Source organism: Amyelois transitella, chromosome 10 (genome assembly GCF_032362555.1).
Source record: "Amyelois transitella isolate CPQ chromosome 10, ilAmyTran1.1, whole genome shotgun sequence".
Classification (NCBI taxonomy): domain Eukaryota; kingdom Metazoa; phylum Arthropoda; class Insecta; order Lepidoptera; family Pyralidae; genus Amyelois; species Amyelois transitella.
Genome location: NC_083513.1, coordinates 2,795,820 through 2,817,022, shown reverse-complemented (window position 1 = coordinate 2,817,022; position 21,203 = coordinate 2,795,820). Strand labels below are relative to the sequence as shown.

The 21,203-nt window shown below is 36.3% G+C and overlaps 1 protein-coding gene across 5 annotated transcripts; it reads right to left on the bottom strand.

Annotated features, from left to right (window-relative positions):
• Window positions 1-284: 284 nt before the first annotated feature.
• LOC132902164 (AN1-type zinc finger protein 6) lies at window positions 285-20,723 on the bottom strand. 5 transcript variants are annotated; one of them, XM_060946227.1, is made up of 6 exons: window positions 20,573-20,723; window positions 17,957-18,094; window positions 10,545-10,891; window positions 8,111-8,269; window positions 2,753-2,894; window positions 285-1,525 (listed from the first exon to the last, which is right to left on the bottom strand). In XM_060946227.1, exons 3-6 carry the CDS (start codon window positions 10,641-10,643, stop codon window positions 1,377-1,379), a joined length of 549 nt encoding a protein of 182 aa, XP_060802210.1. In that variant the 5' UTR covers window positions 10,644-10,891; window positions 17,957-18,094; window positions 20,573-20,723; the 3' UTR covers window positions 285-1,376. The 5 variants fall into 5 exon arrangements, with proteins under 5 accessions (XP_060802210.1, XP_060802211.1, XP_060802212.1 ...); XM_060946228.1 differs by having other exon boundaries at window positions 17,984-18,094; XM_060946229.1 differs by lacking the exon at window positions 20,573-20,723 and adding an exon at window positions 20,320-20,560.
• Between the last annotated feature and the right edge of the window lie 480 nt (window positions 20,724-21,203).

The window sequence follows — 21,203 nt, the reverse complement described above, 5'->3', positions numbered from 1 at the left end:
TCAAAAGTACCCGAAACCGCCGAGCTTGTATGAAGAGAGTTATGAATGTGGATGAAGCGAAGGAAGTATGCAGAGATCGTGGCAAGTGGAAAGAGGTAGTCTCTGCCTACCCCTTCGGGAAAGAGGCGTGATTTTATGTATGTATGTATAATATAACTTAAATTGAAGAGGAAACTGTTTATGGTTTGATGTTGTTGGCAGCAACTGCAGCAAATGAAACTATGTTGTATGTTCCTGAAAATTTAATGACTTTAATAGAAGAATAACTAAATTAAAACAGCAAGATAGAAAAAATCATTCATTATTAACATCATCTTTATCTGATTACGATCAAGCAAAAAGACCAAAATTAATCAATGACCTAACAAAATATACAACAAAAGTCATTAAATAATTAAGTCCAACCAATCAGTTAGTCTATTGTGGACGTCGACCGAAGCATTACATAGGTATGATCGTTTCAACTTCACCACTAAAATGAACAAGTTACATAATACAACTTACAATTTTGAATAATATAGTGATTAAAAGAAAAAGCTAAATAATTCTTTCCTACTTATATAATGTGTAATAATATAAAGTGTCGACTACTTATAATATGTATAACTATCCATATGCTTACTATAATTTTTCACACAAAGAGCGGAGCGAGCGCATCGCGGAGAGACTGCTCTCCGCGCGCCCGCCCGAGCCGGAACACACCACATCGCGCTACACTAGGGGTCACTTATGCCGAATGTTAGACAAAAATAAAGCGACGACTTCCCGAACCAATTTGCCAGTACTAACGATTTCAAGATGATGTTAATCCACAGTCCGGTGTGCGGCCCAGTCTACAATTTACATGGAGAGTGCTCAGCTTACAATGTTATCTCGTCAGCGCGCGAACGCTCTCCGTTGGAATCGTAACAATGTAGCTTTTTTTGGAGTTTTAATTTTTTACAATATATAGGATTTCTTTCTATAATTAATTATATCTAATATTTACAATGGAGGTGAATGGACAATATTCAAAACTCTACTTATTATCTCAAAAATTAATCCTGAAATTCCTACCCGAAACGAACATTATCTACAACTTTTAATAAAATTTTAAAAGTAAACTCTCGCCACAAATAAATCTAAATACACCGTGATCGAGTCTGCGTTTCCTTTGCTGTCTAAGAAATAAACGTTTGCGATACTAAAATATATCTCTGTGCAAAAAGAAAACTCGGTAATCCGTCAGGGCCCTGCGAGGGCAGTCTATAGGCCGAGGCGTAACGACGAAGCGCAGCATCGCCGGTCAGTCACACAAACGCAAAAAGAAACACAAACTCGATCGAATATTTATTTAGAGAAAATCATAAAAGGTATGTATAGGTTCGGGGCGTCGCTCATATCTTGTGTATCTTCTGCGAGACTACGACGGGGTTGTTGCGGCGGATCTCCTGCGCGCCCAGCTCCCGGTAGTCGAACGAGCACTCGTGCTTGTCGCTGTACCGGTGCACCGCGCAGAACAGGCCTCCGCAGCGGCACTCGAACCCTACCGCACAACAACAACCGCTGCTTTATCAGTATCACTTATGTCGATGCAGGTTTTATTCACGCTTATATTATTGTCAAGTTAAAAATCCTATTAATATTTAACTATATTGTGTGAAGGGGGACAAATAAATATTTGTTTGTACGAGATATTAATAAATGAAATTTTATCATCGTGAAGGATAATATTATCCATATTATGCTATGAAGTTGGTAAGTTTTTCACCTATCGAATGAACTCGTAATAATCAAATTTAAAGCTAATTAAGCTTCAAATTATACCACGTTAACAATCTTACGAGACTTCATAAGTAATGAAATAACATTTTGCAACAAACTCCACACATTATTGTTGCGTTCGTGTCTTCGAAGCGAAAACAAAAAATATTTAAATCAGCAAAGAAAACAGTTTATAAAAATGCAAAATCGTGAAGGCGTAAACGGGTAACAAGGTTACGCTATTACAATACTGTGCATAAAGGAGCTACTTTCGTCATAGAGGACTATTTCTTTTCAAACAAAAGACATGTTTAATGTAATATGGTTTACACATGCATTAGGTCACATCGGAGCGTGGCCTACGCAGTTGTTTACATAAGAAATCGGCTCAACATGTTATTATCGCGTGCATTTCACTCGCACACGTGCATCTTCGTTCCCATCGTTTAAAATACGCGTAAGGTATTATAATGTTATCGACAATTCGTAATGACTTTTTGAATGAAGATATACGTATTATTTTTACTGACAATTATTCTAAAATAGTGGACCTTCGTCTGGTACATCGGTAAACAAACATTTATAAACCTTTACTATTTATTAATAAACGCCTATTGGGGCATTATCATTGTACATTGATTTGTAATGAAAAATAAATACCTAGACTTGTTTTGAATGCCGTGTGGTTCCCGGCACCATTGAAAAAAGAATAGGACCACTCCATCTCTTTCCCATGGATGTCGCAAAAGGCGACTAAGGGATAGGCTTACAAACTAGGGATTTTTCTTTAGGCGATGGGCTAACAACCTGTCACTATTTGAATCTCAATTCTATCATTAAGCCATATATAGCTGAACGTGGCCATTCAGTCTTTTCAAGACTGTTGGCTCTGTCTACCCCACAAGGGATACAGACGTGACCATATGTATGTATGTATGTTTTGAATTAATTAAACGGGACGGCACCACTCTTCCCTAATACTTTAAACAAAAAAGCGTCATCTTCATACCTGTGAGTCCAACCTTCTTGCGGCAGACGGCACATCTATTCTTTTTCTTTTTGTCCTTGCTAGGGTCCTTGTCGTCCGCGTCCGTGTCCGAGGTGCCGGTGCTGGTGCCACTCGTGCCCGCCCCGCTCTCTTCTTCCAATTTCTGAAAACAATTACATAAACATAAGTAACCATACGCTACGAAGTAACAGACGAAACTTCTGGGTTTCTGAAAAAAATTGTAGTTGGAAAATATACATCGCTTGTATTATATTCGAATTAGTACGGCCCGATTATTGCATGTATGTACCTCGCAACAAAGAAACAAGAAAATCAACTAGGAAACTAGAAACCGGGTTTATGCGATGCTGCATGAGTAGGCGTCGACGTATCATTGGCCTAATGACATACAAGAAATTGTGTATATTAATGTGGTTAAAAATAAGGTGACTTTCGGAAAATTTGAATCGAAATTTCTAATTAAGGCTAGACTAATGAATACATATTATGTGTTAATACTTCATTCTTATTTTGGATTATCTGCCACGGCGCCACATCCACAAGAACTTGAAATATACTCAGTGTCCCCTCCTGCCTGCATCTAGGTCGTTATATGATAACATTTATATTAGAAACATGACTATATATGTGTAAGAATTGACTTGGCAGATCACACGATAAGAAATAATACTGTATTTATTGACTAACGAACCCGTTTAAGGGATTTTTTGCTACTCCCCGCTTCAGGGACGGCCTCGAGTCTCGGCGACGTTTCGGTCTCCATTTTAGACGCGGTTCCCGCCTCTCCATAAACCTCATTGCGGCCCTCTTGTATATCGACCATCTTTTTTAATTTATCGGCGGGAGCAGCCTTGCCCTCGTGCAATTTCTCTTCTATATTCATCCTCTGCCCTATGTTTGAGTGTTCCCGCTCCTTGGTTCCATCGGGGGTGGGCAGCGGCGCGCTGTCGTTTATTTTGATGGACGGATGCTGATTTTCGAAGCTCTTGGAGCGCGTCACACTGATGCTCTGTTCCAGAGCAGAATTCTGACTGCTGTTGCTAGACTTGCTGTTTCTACGTATTGCCTTTTTTAATATCCTCTTTCCCTTCGACTCTTTTTTGCTGGGATCATTTTCCATAATTATAATTGTTTATAGGTTACATACATTTTGGCCGGAAATAAACCGTTTGTTGTCTTTTGCTTTGCTTGATCACAACGTTCTGTAGATATTTCTATTGGTTTTAGCACTTAGCCACTTGTTAAGATATGAAAGTGTCCCCCATCTCAGTCCATTGATTTGGGGGAAGAAACATCAAATAAGGTTAGAAATCCATAATTATCATAAAATACAACTAAAACTATTTAAATCAAATAGGCACTGAAAAATATAGAATATAATGAAATAGTTTTGGGTGTGTATGTCTTGTATACAAAAAGTCTCCTTGACATCAAATTCTTATTTCAAAAGACGACATTTAATAGTGTCACTACAGCCAAAAAGTTTATATTTTCTTCGCCGAGCCGAGACTATCCAGGTCATAAGTACCTATAAGATTTATTTCCGAAAATCATACATTTTGTTAATATTATGATTTTTGTCAAGACATGAACAGATTTTGTATTTAAAAATGTAAAGTGTTTGTTTGTTTGCAATCGTCATCTCGACTCAAAGCTCAGAACAATAATTTACCGTTCTAACATTCAAAGATTCTTAAATGTCAAATAATTATGACGCCAAAGCTCTAATTACTCATTCAAGTTAATTTTTCCTAATGCTACTTTCGTAGAAATTGCAGTGTGTAAGGATTAAATTATATTTTCCTATCAAAACATACAGATTTACAACACACTGGCACCTCTTGTCTTGTTACACAATGTCATCAATTGAGTCTCATTTATTAAAACGTTCTTCGTATATTGCGACTTATTTGTGTATGCCAGTTCCAACAATAAGTATATTTATCGCCGCGACACATTTACACGAGCGTCACCACATAACGATATGTGTTTGATAACGTAATAACCGAACCAAAGGTACATTGGAATCGTGATAGCGCAACGATTAAAGCAATGTGTCAAATTGCTTATCGCTACTTCGAAGCATCTCAAAATTACAAGCACAAAGAAAAATATCGCTCCCGCACGTATGTACTAAGATTTCAACTACAGATTTCAGGTAAATAGCTTTTAATTATGTTTTCTGTGACGATTCAACCCAAAATATTGATTCTACAAAATTAGCGACAAAACCTTAAAACTATGATCTACACGTGAAAGCTGGGGATCATTTGTTTTAAAACATCTCAAATCCTAGCCTTAAGAAATAACTTGGAATTCAATCATTATGTAAATGAAAATTATCAGAGATTACACAGGTGCTTACCTGTACCTCGGCGCTCTTGGAAGCAGAAAAGTAAAATTAAAAATTCTATGAAATGAAATTCAATACTAAAAACGGAAATTTGATATTTACTACTAATATAAAAAATATCACTAACAAGGTATTACCGGGGTTCAATTTTTAAAATACATATGTATTTAATACGTCATATTCGCTATCTATTTGGCCAGACCGATATATTTTGTAGTTTGGCTGACTTATCGACTTCCTTTTACATTGCACGTTTATTTAGATAGTTGGAGATCATAATTGAAGCTTGCACACTATCTGGCCCAGTTAGCTCTCGAGAAGGCACTCGACGAGGTGCGTCATCTGACCAGCGCTCTGTTGTTAACGCCCTGCTATACTTACGTCTTCTATACAGGTCATTACTTTAGGTACTTTAACAAGGGTAAACCATCTTGATACGTAATTTTGTTGAAAAATACATTTAAACATTGATGTCATAATAATTATGACTTCTTCTATTAACCAAGCTTTATTCTAAAAATGTTTTTGAACAAAAAGACGTCGACATCAATATTGTTTGCCGTTTTGATCAGTATCTAAAGCAATGCAATCTAAAGCAACTAAACATACATGTATAGCGCATCGTCATACAGCATATTACATACTCGTAGCCTCGAAAGCAATCGACACTAGAAATATTACTTTATAATAAATTTATAGCTTATCTATTGATATATTATACGATAGTTTAATATTGTTTTTAGCTTTGTTTAGTTCCCGTCTCGGTTGTGGTGAGCAACTATTCTCGCTTCCGCGTATTTTATTTGTTTGACGAAGCTTGTTGAGGACGACTTTTTGAAGTTAGGGCAAAACTTGGAAAAAAAGAATTGCAGGAGTGGAAACGTTTTATTTAATATGTTTAAAATTATTATATCTATCTATCTACTACGCTCTCACTAAAAGAAGGTTAATTATAGGCGTACGAGATATCCTTTCAAATAATTCAAACTATGGCAAACCTAGCCAGAGACAATGCAAACCATATATTTTGGGATGATGAATATGATGGGTATTGAGTCATCGAACGGCAACATATGGCTGAGTCCCAGCCAGGAGACCGGAATAAAGCGGAACCATCCGGTTGGGGATTACGTGTTGCAATGTGCGTTAAGAAAACATTTTAGAAATAATAATCCAACGTTATTTGCCGAGTTATTATTGAAAACCTTCAGCGGCTGGTCAAATTTCCGTCACGAAAGTCAATGACAAAGGCTTCAGACAATTAACAAAATTATTTAAGAAATTTGACAAATCATTACAACAATGTGTGACGTCATATTCATATATATATATAAATACGTGTTTACCACGAACACGCAGGATTTCATAAGTTCCAGGCTGATAAAAAACTGGATAGTCCAAATGAGACTTAAATTACCATGAGAGATGTGTAAGGTTGGGCAAAAGCTTCAATGTCGCTGATTGCGTATCCTTGCCAGACCATCACTGCGGGATCTTTTGAAGCGCTGCGACCGTGGCGCAATCATAACGCAACGGCAACCGTTGATAGCTATCATTTACTAACAAGATTTTTATGAGACGAATGCAAATGTTGCTCGAAATCGTCTTGCTAATTCCTCGTATTAACGACCACTTGAACTGACGTCATAGTACCGCCCGATAAAACGGTAACCTTCAGGTGTTTGTGAAAATTTTAACTTAACGAATGTTTTTGGAAGGAAATTGATGATAATTAACCTCAAGAAATTGAAACAAACAGCTAACAGCCACGGCAAGCATCCATTATATAATAGTGTGAATCCTAGAACTATGGCAGTACAGCAGGTAAATTACAATAAGAAATAATAAAATGAAGTGACTGCTAATCAGAAAATAACGATATGAATTTACACGAGTTATACAATCAACTACAGTACACAATCACTTATTCTATGGCATTTGGCTATCACGCACAAAACACGATCTATTTTACTACCTGCACATGTATATTAACTAGGGTTAGGTTTTCCTTGGTTGAACAAATAACTATCAACGAGCGCCACAATAACAAGAAATAGACAAACCAATACTTTAATAAGCCTTCCAGATACATAACAGAAAACTTAAGAAAAAGTTTAAGGCAATTATGAAACTACTTAAAATCAATCGCAAGCATAATTTCCCATTACACTATCGCCACAACAGTGAAATTATAAACTGCCTTTGTACCTTCCACCTATTAGATAAATAATGACGAGGGCAAATTGATATTGAAAGAAACTTGATATTGACAATTGGACTGAACAGTGCAAAAGACGGTAGCACCCGCGGAGTTATGAATGTAAATAAAATGGCTGACACTTCTTGGAACATAGGTACTGATTGCCGTTGAATGACACTCGTTATTTTTCATCATTAATCATCTAAGATATAACGAAATTAAAAACTCGATTATGATCCTATATATTGGTTTGCAGATGCAGTAATTTAAAAATCAGCAGGGTATTCAGGGTAACTGCTTTTTCTATAATTGTTGTTTAAAGCGATAACGAATACTCCCAAACCACTTTCACTGATTTTTAATACATAACCGTTCATCATAATAAATCATAAATTATTTAGCTATCATATGGATAGATACGAGAACGGCAAATAATATTATTCGACTGTTTCAATATTATTGGTTCAAAGAACCATACTACACCATTGTAATCGCATTATTAAGTCAGTCGCAGACAAGCGGACTTGTTACACTTTAATTATAACGTTGTACCTTATTTAGTAAATGTCTTGATTAATTTTAGTCATTTAAGTCACTGAAAACAACAAATGTTTGGTCTCAAAAAGGCCCTTTCAAAATGTCGTTGGAAGACATATTTGTTTACGCCATTCCAACAAATTCATTCAATCATAATTTAAGACATCCATGATACTAGTACTATAACCAGTGGAGGGAACCACCCAACACAACTTTGTAACGAAACTTTGAAAACACACAAACTAAAAAAATACAAATGAGGCCTCACGTCTGAATGTGTCTGCTGCTGCGGCAGTGTGGTCAAGCTAGGCAACGCGGGGACGGTGGGGGCGGCGGCGGCGAGCGGCGTCGGCGCGGCCGGCACGAACGGCGCCGACACCGGAGACGGCGTCGTCGCTGGGGGCTGCTGTTTCTTCTTTAGCGCTTCCTGGAATATGGAAAGTTATACGTTAAATCTTAAACAGAAAATTCCCATTTTATTATTGTTTTAAAGTCTAACACCACACTAATCTGGACGTGGCCAGAACGGGATGGTATTTTGTTCTAGAATATCATCACTATTGCATGATAAGAAACTGTCCTAAATAGTAAATTTTACATTATTTCGATAGATGGTAGCGGGCAAAGCACAATGACGTCATAATTAACGAGAGATTGTAGCGATGTTTAAATGTAATGCGTATGCTCTTTTTATTACGTAAAGGGCAACGAGGTCAAAGTTGGCCTCACATCCTCACCTTCAAATAATCTAAAACACTTGATAAGAATAAGTATATTTATGAAAGGATTTCAATATCACGTTAAGAATTAAACAAATCAAAATAGAATAGCACTAACTGTGAAAGATATAAATGAAGGCAAAGTTAAAGCAAGCAATATATGATTATCTTAGCCGAAACTTATTATTGTTCAAAGTAGGTATATCAGGCACCATAAAATTCGATTGCTGAAATTTGGCATGCGAAAGAACTTTCAGGTAAGTAATATTGATGATGTAATATCTAAAAATATTGCGCTAGTATCTAATCTCCCTTTAGCCTATCTCCTGCATAATAACATGCTACACGAATGGAACATAAAATGAACAAATCAACATTATCATTTCCTTTTTGAAGTGCCTTTTATGTTATTCGTCATTTTTTCACCTTCTTCGGCATAAAGCATTATACCTGTATATTTATTTCCCAAAGTACATTAACTAAAATTTTACCCTGCCAAACTGATTCGCAACTTATCAGCAAATGAAGTTGCAATATGTACTTGTGTATAGGCATATAGAGGACGGACCTATTATTAAAAAGAAGGTCGGCCACAAACTGAAGTGGAAATAATGTATGTTAAATGTTTTTATCCGAATTGGTTTATAAATTTTTAGTAAATATTAGGTATTAGACAAATCTTTGAATATAATCTTTGTATTCAACAAAGACAGGTCACCGAACCCAAATGCTTTTTTTTCGCCCAACATTTGAAACCAGGTTGAAAATGCGCCTTATTTGTAACTAGTTCCTTGCTCCGTGTCCATCCGAGGCCAATCTAAATGAATGGAGCTATTGATTCGCAATTGTCAATGCACATACTTTGAATTTAACTGCATTGATTCAATACATTTGATATACACAATCAGTCAATAGATCTGCTTGTTGCGTTAACAAACCAGGTCTAACATAACGTTTGTCCGATATTGTTGTATTCTGTAGCTCTACGAGATGAAGGGTTCACTACATCAATAAATTTGTAAGTATTGTACATGTAGTTATGGATTCATCAGTACAAGCCAAAACAATTCAAACTTTGAGTTTCTTATGTGGTCTTCCGTCACCATCACTAGCCGAATTTTCAGTGCACAATGTACGTACTTTTCCTCAAATAAACTGGAACCATTAAGTGACCATACAGCCAAAAAATTACCAAGTAAAAATACTATATCAATATTGCAATATTGCAGTTATAAAATTATCACGCTCGAATAAAAACGCATTCATTCGAGTAGTGTACATTTTATTACGATACGGGCACATTGTATATCATGACATGAAGCATTACCACTTTATTTGTAAAATATCTCGTTAACCTCGAATTCTAAAAAGGGCATCGTTAGCACGCCTGCCTTCTTCCGGGTTTCAGGAAGCACCTTCCTTACCTCCGTTCAATGTTAACATGGTTAGTGCTAGACTTAATGGTATCTCAAATTTATCGTGTTTCACGTACGAATAATTAGTTGGTATTTTTCTTATGTTGTGGGTGTATCATTTTCGTCTCGACACAATCCGCTGCCGCAAACTTCCTTTACTGGGTCAGACAGTATGTACTTACATGTCATTTTTAAAACAGATACCTAGTGGGTTTTCTTCTCCTATTTTGATAAATGAGTAGGCCCCAAACTGAGAATTATATATTAACAATCATATATTATGAGCCTTGTATATTAACAATCGATTAACGAGAAAAATCAGCTTTGCTTTTACTGGTGGCGATAAAACAAACACATGGACATAACATAGTCATAGATATGACAGTATATTCCTGTGTTTTCCATGAATAGTAGCCCCAGAACTATCTTCATTTCTGGAGCCAAATTCCAATAATATCCTTAATAAGCCATGACTGTAATTTGACATTTAAAACTCATGTCACTGATTCTAAAAATATGTTTGTCATATGGTCTTACAATTAATTGTTTATCACAAAAAATTACTCACCTTAAAGCAAACTGAGCAAAGTCCGTCTGTGGAGGGGTTGCCGTAGAAGCCGCACCCCGAACGGCATAAAGCCTCCATCGGATTTGATTCACGCTCCATTGTTCCAAAAAACTTTTAATTTTCAATTCAAAATAACAAGTCCAATCACTTCACTCCTAGTCAACAACAGTACGATTGCACTACCAGTATATTGCACTTGTTTTCGTAACACAGTGTCACAGTGATCACAGTTCAACAATGTGCACTAAAACGTTTCAATTTAGACACTTTTTATCTCCAAGCTGGCGGTAAGTGGCTTTCCTTGCCAAGATGCTACTGTTCCTCGTATGTCAGGATCGCAGAGGGCCCTGGAACAGAAAATGAAGGTAGGTTTACAACGCGGTATATTGTTGCAGTGGTCGAGTTCATCCACACGACCCAGTTCACCCCGGGCTCTCATTGTTTTTCTGCATAAAGGACGACTGTGAAATACTACAGTCATTTTGATAAATAACATTGTAAACTACTTAAATAATTAAATTTAATAAAATTTAAATATAGTTGACAAACACATTTCAACAAAAAACATTGTTCCATAAAAGCGGTTATTGTTATTTCGCTTAGCGGTATCAGAACTATTTATACCTACTTTGTTCGATACCACCAAACAGAAAAAAAACATGCCACATCACCTGAAGGAAATTATTGATAGAAAGTTGAATCTATACCCAGAATTAATTTCGAGGAGGCAAAGCGTAATATGCATAACGACAGATTTGCGTAACAAGAGAGAGCTACGATAGATACGGCAAAAGTGGAACGCGTCCGCGAAACGGACCACCGGAATGAGCCCGCGCCCTCGCCAAGGTCGCCGCTTCGCCCACCACAACCAGCCACCCAACTTGCAAAATCCTATTACGTATAATTATTCCTTTTGTATTAATATTACACCAACACTCCATGCAACCCAAGATTAAATTAAATCTAAAGGACTCCAAACAGTTGAAAAGTAAATCACACAAATCCTAAAAGCAGTGAATTCTAAGATTAACTAGAAAGTAATACTATGACTTCACAAGATTATATAGAAGGAAAACGCGATGATTAAATACAATGCTATGCGAATTAAAACTGTATTACATTGCGCAATTTGTTCAGGATACGTCTCTCTTTTTTCAGTTCATTTAGTTCTTTGGAATGTGCACCAATTATTGCAATTATGAATCTTCGCAGAGCGCACATCAGCGAGGTCATTAGCATTGGGCTCTGACTTGGGAGAGTCATCGACCGGGCAACACGCAGGGGTGAAGCCGGCGCCCGCGCACGCCGCCCGCTACTCCCTACGAGCACGGGTGCCACGCACTGCGGGCATAACGCATCGATAGTATCGTTGCACTCCTTATCCCTATGGTTCAAACTCCAGTTATAAAGTGACAGACGTGCGTTAACGCTGGCCACATTATTAACTTTTCAATTCAAACAATTCTGTCACCAGCCTGATAGGCCATATTCATAAATAGGCACACCCACTTGAAAAATAATGCGTCATTTCAATTCCTCATAGATGCAATGCTGAGCTGTCCTTCGTATTAGACCAATTTCAACATTCCTTTTAACAAATAAATGACCACAAATAATATCTTTTAAACCAAAGATATAAATTTTTTTGGTGATGGCTCACGTCATGTCACAACAATATACTAAAGGTTGGTGTTGGGTAAGAATACATAAATGACATGTATTAAGAAACGAGGTTTAATCGAAATATCCAATGAGTCATAACTTTCGACAACGTAATTAAAATTCTTCAAACATAATTAAACATTTCGACTACTAGGAATTTAAATGAATATATGTATAAGCGTGTGTTAGAAATTGTTGCAAATGTCCAAAAACTAAGAAACATTCATACTGCTTATGCGAAACTCAAGTATGCCAAGGCAACTCAACTATCAGCACTCGACCAGTCGGAAACATGATGTGCATTACGATAATGGCGATACTGAAACTCCGCTGCCAAATTAACGTTACAGCAAGATGATCGCAGAACTTTCTATGATCTTCTCACAGAATAAGAATTTAAAAACATAAAAATGCTATAAGTCAAGGTAAATATCACATTGAATATCGCCAAGAAATAGCGAATGCAAAACAGTAGTCCATGGTACAGCTACCTACTACTAGTTGAATAACTAATGTGACGGTGGAGACCTTGATTTCAAATTAATCTCTTAACAGAGTGAACCCACAATGAGAAAACGCAACTTAAAGACATTCTGACAAATGACGTATAATGAAAATCGACGATAAAAGCGAATACGATAAAACGGAATGACTTGTGATAGTGATGTCCTCAGAGGGGTTTTGGTCCTCAATGGCGTCTTAAGATATTCGCGTTAGTTCGTAGTAGGTGGTCGCGGTGGCCTGTATGCGCCGTGCCCCGCTGACCTAGTTGCGAGTTCGCTACGCAATTCGAGCGCGGCCCGCCTCGCGTTGCACCGTCGGCGTCACAGGCGACGAACTCTATGGACACGTGTGCGACTATGCGTGCATACATTCTACAATTTCAACCCTCCCGCTTGGTACAGTCGACAGGAATAAGTTTGTAGTAAACTGTTTTGAAGGTTGAAAATGCTAAGGTGTGAATTTTATCAGTCGTTTAAATGCGGATACGGATGTCGCTGAAATAGAAAAGATGATCCGCAAAGGGATTTTTGTAAATTCTCAAAGGAACGTAGACCTAGATAAATCCTGGTCCATAAAGATAACCACCTACCCATATAACGTAAACACAATGCATAGTTAAATACCCATCAATGAATTGCAATTCTCAACCGTGGTCTCATAACATATATAAAAAATAGCCTTACTTAGAAAAACATCTGAATAGAATCCACTCCATAAGTGTTCTATTTAAAAAATACCAAATTAATTAAAATAGTGGAGGGTTTCCACTGCACGTGCAGTGCAGTCTAGCTTTCAGAGTCTCTTGTCCGTCTCTTGCCTGTGCCTCCCACGAACAAATGCGAGGACGAAAATAAACTACCGTAATCGGTGGTAACTCAAACGGATCCCGCTAACAGGTGGTTCAGATAAGTGAATTGACACGGTTCTTTAAGCCATAAAGTATAGAACATTGTACGCTAGGGCATCTACTACCTTGCCTCTTGATAAAGTTACTAACTCTCTAAGCTTAAACTAAAGCTCTATGTTACCTTATATATACACTTTGCAATTTCAGTTCTACACAAGTTTATGATAAGTAATGTAGGACACTTCTAGGTCAAGACAAACCTTTAACCGGGACGCATTATTAAGTCAAGAAAGTTAATCTTATTTTTGCGTTCCAGGTATTAATCGAGATATAAGTTTATACATTTTTATTGAATGAAGTGTCATAAAAACTTCTGCGGAATAGATCTACATCAGGTATCTTAAGATTGCCCTCAATATACCTACATGATGTAAAACATCATGTATATTGATAATTGAACTGACAAACTCATCTCGTACCTAGATAATATATTATATTATACTTAGGTATAGTGCTCGAAGTTTCTTTTACACGAGTCAAAATACAGGTCCGACAACTCGATCAACGGTAACAGTAACGGTACGAGACAAAAATCGTGCACTCCAGAGCAAATAAAAAACTGCAATTCATTTATAGAAACAACATCAACGAGTAACCAAGTTTTCTACTCCTTACAAAAATAAATTTTCCACGTGAATTACGGAATCAAATATAAAGATAACTCGACGTTATCTAAATATCACTATCAAGCATTTCTTCAGTTCTTCAATATCACACAACGCTTTCGTATCATGCGTTCAATTTTTTCTAGAATATTAACCATAGAATCAGCTCTCATCTGTTGATGTTGTCAAACAAAAACTAACAGAAATACGGAAACCACCTACACGAGACGCCAAAGTAATCGAGGTCAAAGATGTTTTTCCTTGGCACGACTGCGCAGCTCAGAAAAAATAAAACAAAAGTAATGGCAACCTATCGTCCTCTTCATCCACATGATTCGCAATCAGGCCTTCAAAAGACGTCACATACCACAGACCAAAAATAGATTAGCCAGGGTCTCATATCAATCTTCCGCGTAGATTATGAACGCGGAAGAGCAAGTTTTTAATGTTGGTTAGACCAATAATATCACCAGACCGACGAACACAAAGCGGCTAGGCAGGACGAGTAGGACAATGACATTAGCATTTGAAGGAAGAGCTTGCGTCACAAACGCGTCGATGACGCGACGGAAACCGAACGCACAGCAAGATGGCGGCCGCAGCGTCAGCTGATCGTGCACACGCACTCAGTGCAGCTGTGAGAACCGCTTCACATTGTATGGCTCTCTCTTTCATCCGCGAAGAATCACAATGGATAACCCGGCATTGTTGGGAACAATGATAGCATCACTTTGCACGGACTGTACTGCAGTGCGTCGATTTATTGCTAATGCATTTTATCTCAATTTGAACTTGTAATAGAAAAATGTCTTCGATTAGATTCAAATTTACTTTTACTACATTTTTACTTTCGTATCATGTTATGTAAATGTGCTGTTCGTACATGTCGTGTTAGCAAAATAAGTATACACCACTGAAGAAAATATGCAGCACGTTATTCAATGCACTAGGATAGGACACCTACCTACTGTCATAATAATTCCCATACAAGCAAATAATATATGGCATCGTTTATTATGTACCTCGACTACTTCATACACGTACTTATTACATTATTAAAACCTTCCTCATGAAAATGAATTTTAGAAAATTTCCAGAAGGGATTAATTTATAAATAGTAAATAACTAGACCAAAGCAAAACAGCAGCTATCTGTACTGTACAATTCAACTAAGACGTAGTTAACCAATCGCATGACGTAAAGTTCGTAAATAAGATAAAATATTCTTTACCAGAAATGAGTCGGCGCAATAAACAACACTTGTTGGTGACTATTCATTATGACAAACAAAACATTTTAGGTACAAAAAAACAATAAAGGAGATAATTACAATTGCAAGTTTTCAATTAGACCACATAAATATCCCAGAACCACGTTTGGATGCAACAAATTGCATGAAAGTTAAACACGTGAGTACATTGACCTTCTGGCATCAAGGTCGGGGCGGCGGCCTTCGAACAGCCTCGTCTAGCTGCTTCACAGGCTCCGACGGACACATATCAAAACGCAGACTCACACAAAATGGCACGCACTTAATCACACGAACAAAATAATATTACCTTCAAATGGAAACACATGCCCATGGCCACGTCGGAACACTCACGATCGCTTCACAGACACAGATGCATTGCAAATAACACTTGTAATCCAAGGTTGATGTTCACTAATTTACACTATATCTGAGCAGATAAGATGCATTAGTCGTACTGACTCCGAACAAACAATTTGTGTGGTTTACGGCCTCGTATCACGAGCTCCGTCGTGCTCGGCTCGCTCGCAACAACTGCCCGATTCGTGAGCGGAGCGCGGGGCTCTGGCTATGGCCCGCCCGCTGCCTGCAACTATTCGCGTCATACCATTCTACACGCGTACGCACTTACCAATACAAACAAGCTGCTGCTTTGTGCCCACTAGCTGATAAACGCGACCGACCTAACGACATCTCACACATCGTCCCATTTCGCATCACTATCTATTTTGACTTTATTCTGATTAAGCAGAATGTTCTGTGAATATTTAGACAGTACATAAAAGGGTGACTCACCCCTGTGTGACTTTTATAAACATGAGGTTGAGTCATGCCCTGTTTTCTCATCAATGGGTCGCACTTACGATAAAAATGACCACGAAACGAACCATATCTTACGCTGAAAAAACCACGTCCACACACATATCCTTTTATGAAAAACCACGAATAAAAAGAAAACCGAATATAAAAGGGCCATGAACTCCGATTTTCGATGAAAAATATTACGTACCATAAAACTTATAAATATATAAATAAATTGTACTACAAATACAAATTGTTAATAAATATTAGGGCATAGTGATATTTTTCATTGAAAATCTTGAGCACATGGTATTTTTATAGTACGTCTTCGTGGTATTTTCATCGTTAGACTAAGATTCGTGGTCTTTTTATCGTAAGCATACTTACTTTCGAAATAAATGATAATAAAACGAAATCATCAATAGTACCTAAATGCTACATAATGTTTTAGCAGGGCATTCATGTCATGTTGAAATTCGTCCAACATTATAAAATATCAGCTATTTTTTGAAAACAAAAGTGCGATGCACTAAGAAAGTGAAAACAAAGGTCAACATTCGTATGGGCGGCTGTTGAACCTATTTGTGTTATACTAGCTATTTTTCGGGGCTGCGCTTCGGTATGAATTTTTTTATCCCTCTTCTTTAGCGATAATCTACGACATCACATATTATCAATATTCTATAATGTTAAATGTATGCAAATGTTCATGGAAATTCCTTTCCTGATTAGGCTGTAATTTTATTACCTTCTATAAATAAACAAAGAAATATTTTTTATTCCGTTTTGTATAAATTTAAATTTCGTTTCAAGGCATTTAGCTAAGCAATATGTAAGGCGGCAGCAAAATTCAATTAAGGGCCACACATATCTTTTGTTTTTCACAACAAATGGGTATTTCGCTAAGTTGCGATGAGACGATAATAAATAAACAAAACAAAGCCATGTGTTCGACAGAGGCGCGGGTGCTGCGGCGGCGGAGGCGACGGGCGCAGACAAAGCCGTGAGCGTCGGCATGAGTCGGCGATCTCCCCCGAATTAGTCCTGGGCCAGGGCGCTGACCTGCCCGCCGCCGCCGCCTCGCCACGCGTCGTAGTTAAATAATTCTTCGCCCTATTCGATCTACGCATTACCGTATCCAAACCAGTGCGCATATCTAAGCTGATAAACAAAGTTTACTAACACTAGACCAATGACAGACAAAGACAAACCGTGTAAAGTTAAAACAAAGAGTAATAAAGTAAATTTTAATGTCAACGAACACACGTGGAACAAAACCGACATTAGCAGGCTACGACGACTTTCGAGAGAGATCACGTATTTTAGCTGCTTTTTAAAATATCTTGGCAATGAGTGTTAATAAATGGCTTTAACAAAGATCATTGTCTGACATATAAAAGTGTTTCCTTAGTTACAAATAAGCACTCATTATTACTCATTAAATATCATTAATATAAGTTTTAAAAATATTGCCACACCATTTAGGCATTATCTGTCTCTAATAGATCACAAAAATTGATTTCTATGCCCACTGAACTAATTGCAACTAAAAGGCCACAGTAGATATGTTCCATTTTAACAAATGATTATTTCACTGTATTCAAATATAATGAAGAAGCAAATAAAATTACCGTAAGATTGGGCTAATGTGGCCAAATAGTTACACTACACACTAAACCCATACCTGATGTTGGAAGAGTGAGTTCCGTACCAAACAAATGTCTTTCCAAGTGCGCAGTCCTTTCAGCTCACAAGCGGACGACTCCACGTCTGTGCGGTTGAGGTCAGCATCCACCGGCATCACAATGAATGGTTACACTACCTACAAACACATTTGTTTAATATATTTTAAACAATGAATGTATGAATGAGAAAAAATATTTTTTGGTGAGCAAATTCTAATTTATGTGATTAAACTATACTAAGAAAAATCAAGGCTAGGAATAAATACAGATAGATCTTTCAGGCAACTCTTCACACAACTTTTGATGTTATATTTTAGGTATGACATGACTTGTGTTAGTTAACTTTCCCATACTATATAATTTACCTTCTTTAATTAAAGATAATTTTGTCTTGTTTTTAATGGAAGAAAAATTATATAAAAAACAACAAACTTCATTGTAAGAAATTGGGCATTTCAATAAGGTCAACACAACAAGAACAAAAACAGTTTCACATAAAGTACTTTCAGTGTTAATTGGTAACATACATTTTGATGTTTATTGAAGAACAATAAATTTTTTCAATGTGCAGTGTCTTTTTGTGTTTTAGTATCCTCCTTCAGTTAGTTATTTACATGCATATAAATATCTTTGTCCCTTACAGGGTAATTTTATCCAACAGTCCAAAATAAATTGTAAGGCCACTTTCAGGTGGATAGTTTCATGATGGAATTTAGTTTAATTATTATAAGTGTGTAAAATATTTCCCTTAAACAGTGATCCCAGTGTGTCTTATAAATAATTGCTCTGAACCTTCTTTCACTCCACATGATACCAATTTTTATTCATTAATTAAGGGAAACTAAAGATGTTTATTCTTGAAACATCATCATCGTAAATTGTGTTACATATATTTTAAAATAAGTAGTAATAAGTTGAAGACTGTTGGCTCTATCTACCCGTTTAAGGGATAAAGACATGGTATATTATATATAGATTATGTAAAAGTAAAAAAGGTCAACAACAACCATTCTCATATTATATGTTGTTACATACATAGGATGTTTCCTAAGCTTTGAAATCAATTTGAAAATATATAAAGAGTAATGCAAAAAATAAGGTATAAGTAAAAATATTTGTGTTGTGAAGATGGGTAGAGAAATGTTATGGGTAGAGATATAGATGGTTAAAATTAACAAAACCCACTTGGTAGGTACCTATGGCACATCAACTGAAAGCTGAAATATAATTATCTTTCTTTATCTTGCCAACATTCACCACAAACTGATAGTGTGGCTTTATGATTACTCTTATGATTGTTTTATCTTATAACCATATTTATTAGTTATGTACAACATCCTGCACTTCCAATGATTTTGATAATGTACCTACTTGCCTATTTGAAAATTTTTCAGTTACTCGAAGGTCAAAGAAGTTTCAAAGTTTCATAAAAATCTTATTTTAGGTACCTATCTTTTGGTACCTACCTAAAATAAAAACTGCTTATTCACTTTATCTATGTATCAGTCACAGAAGGATATTTTTTAATCCTTCATTTATAATAACACCTTGTTACACAATAGCATAATGTAGTCCATTCTACATCCTGATAATCATTGTTTTTTATTTATTTCAGAGTAATATTAAAAAAAAGACCTTTCATGACATTGATTCATTTTGGTGGTGTTAGAAAAAACAGATAAAACATGTCCTAATAGTTGATAAAAATGTATTATACACAAAATGAAATCTCAACAGCAGTCGAGTTAAATAGCTTTTAAGTGCAAGAGAAAAATTGCAATGGGGATGTGATTGAATCATGTTTTTAATTTCATATGCCACGTGAGACTTACCCACCTTATATTTTTTTAGACCAGAAAGCTGAATTATGAAAAAATTAAAAATGTAATCCAAGTGGAATGAATGAAACAGAGTTGTAAACTATTGTTAAATCACAATAGAGAATTGAAACAAAAACACATTTGGATACAAAACAGAACTGATAAAATTGAATTTACCCACCAATTGATAATTCAATAGCATAAAAGGCACTTAATAACAGAAAATAGTTTATGTACAGAGTTTACCTGCCTACATGCTTTCAAACGGGGAAGCATCAAAATAACCAAACACCATCATGCAAAATCACTACAGGAAGTCAATAATAAAACTGCCTTCACGCCATTAGTAGATATCGAAGGCTTTGCACTTATTTTCAAATACATGAACCATCGACCATCGTGTGGAAGCCAAATAACTTATTTCACAATTTAAGAAACTACCTAAATAGGTACGCCTTTCAAGGTGGTGTCATGAAAAAAATGCGTATTGAAATTTGTATTTAAGACTTCTATAGTAAAAATGTTACAAGTAAAATACGTACAATATTTGGCCAGCAAGCATGCATTTGAGTCTTGAAACGTACAGTTTTAACAGTTTCTCTATCAGCTTTTATGAGTAACAAAGAAAATATTGAAGAACTCGTAATTGGCATTCACGAAGAAAATGGCGTCATATCACTAGTCACGGAACAAGGTACAATTTCATCATATGAAAGCACATCACACAACCACATTTTTACACCACAAAATGTATGTACATGCTAGAGAAAGTATGTTCCATATAAAATTACTCACTTTGAATAAAAATTCCAAAGAAAATCATCCAAAAACTCAAAGGACTGATGACAAGGCACTCCACTCACCGTTTGCAAAACCAGACTAATGTCACGTGACTTTTGTGTTGCCACTTTGCCAAGACCAGTATGTGGATCCAGCATCGAGTTATCGTTGGAATCCACACAATCGAATCGCAAGATCACGGTATCTGCAAATCATCATCTACTTACTAGTGTTATGGCTAGCAGCTTAAGTTTGATCTTTGTAAAGAGGAAATAAACGAATTCTGAATTTTTTTTTAATTTTGTTATAATATCAATTAAGATTTTTAATCTTGAGCACCGGATTTGAAATCCTAAGGAATATTATAAATGCGAAAGTAAATTTGTTTGTTTTCTTAATAATATTAGTTAGGATATAAGAAATAAAGTTTTATTTATTTGGCGCAAAAGGTAACATTACAATGTTCATAATCATAAGAATAAATAAATTTATGAACCTACGGAATTAAATACAGTTTGCAGCCTTACTTCAAATCCATAGTTTTATATATACTAAACAATCAAATACTAAGATTACTTTGTGACTGTGATGATGTGTGTGTGTGATCCGTATCGATTCTGAATGATGGTCGGTGTTGCCAATTTAG

Bases quoted from the DNA above. Each gene is read 5' to 3' on its own strand.
- LOC132902164 (XM_060946227.1), bottom strand. From the start codon at position 10,643: ATGGAGCGTGAATCAAATCCGATGGAGGCTTTATGCCGTTCGGGGTGC. The intron at 2,895-8,110 runs GTGAGGCCTCAT...AATTGTTTTCAG, and splicing joins AGCAGCAGACACATTCAGAC to AAATTGGAAGAAGAGAGCGG. The intron at 1,526-2,752 runs GTATGAAGATGA...GTTGTGCGGTAG, and splicing joins CAAGAAGGTTGGACTCACAG to GGTTCGAGTGCCGCTGCGGA.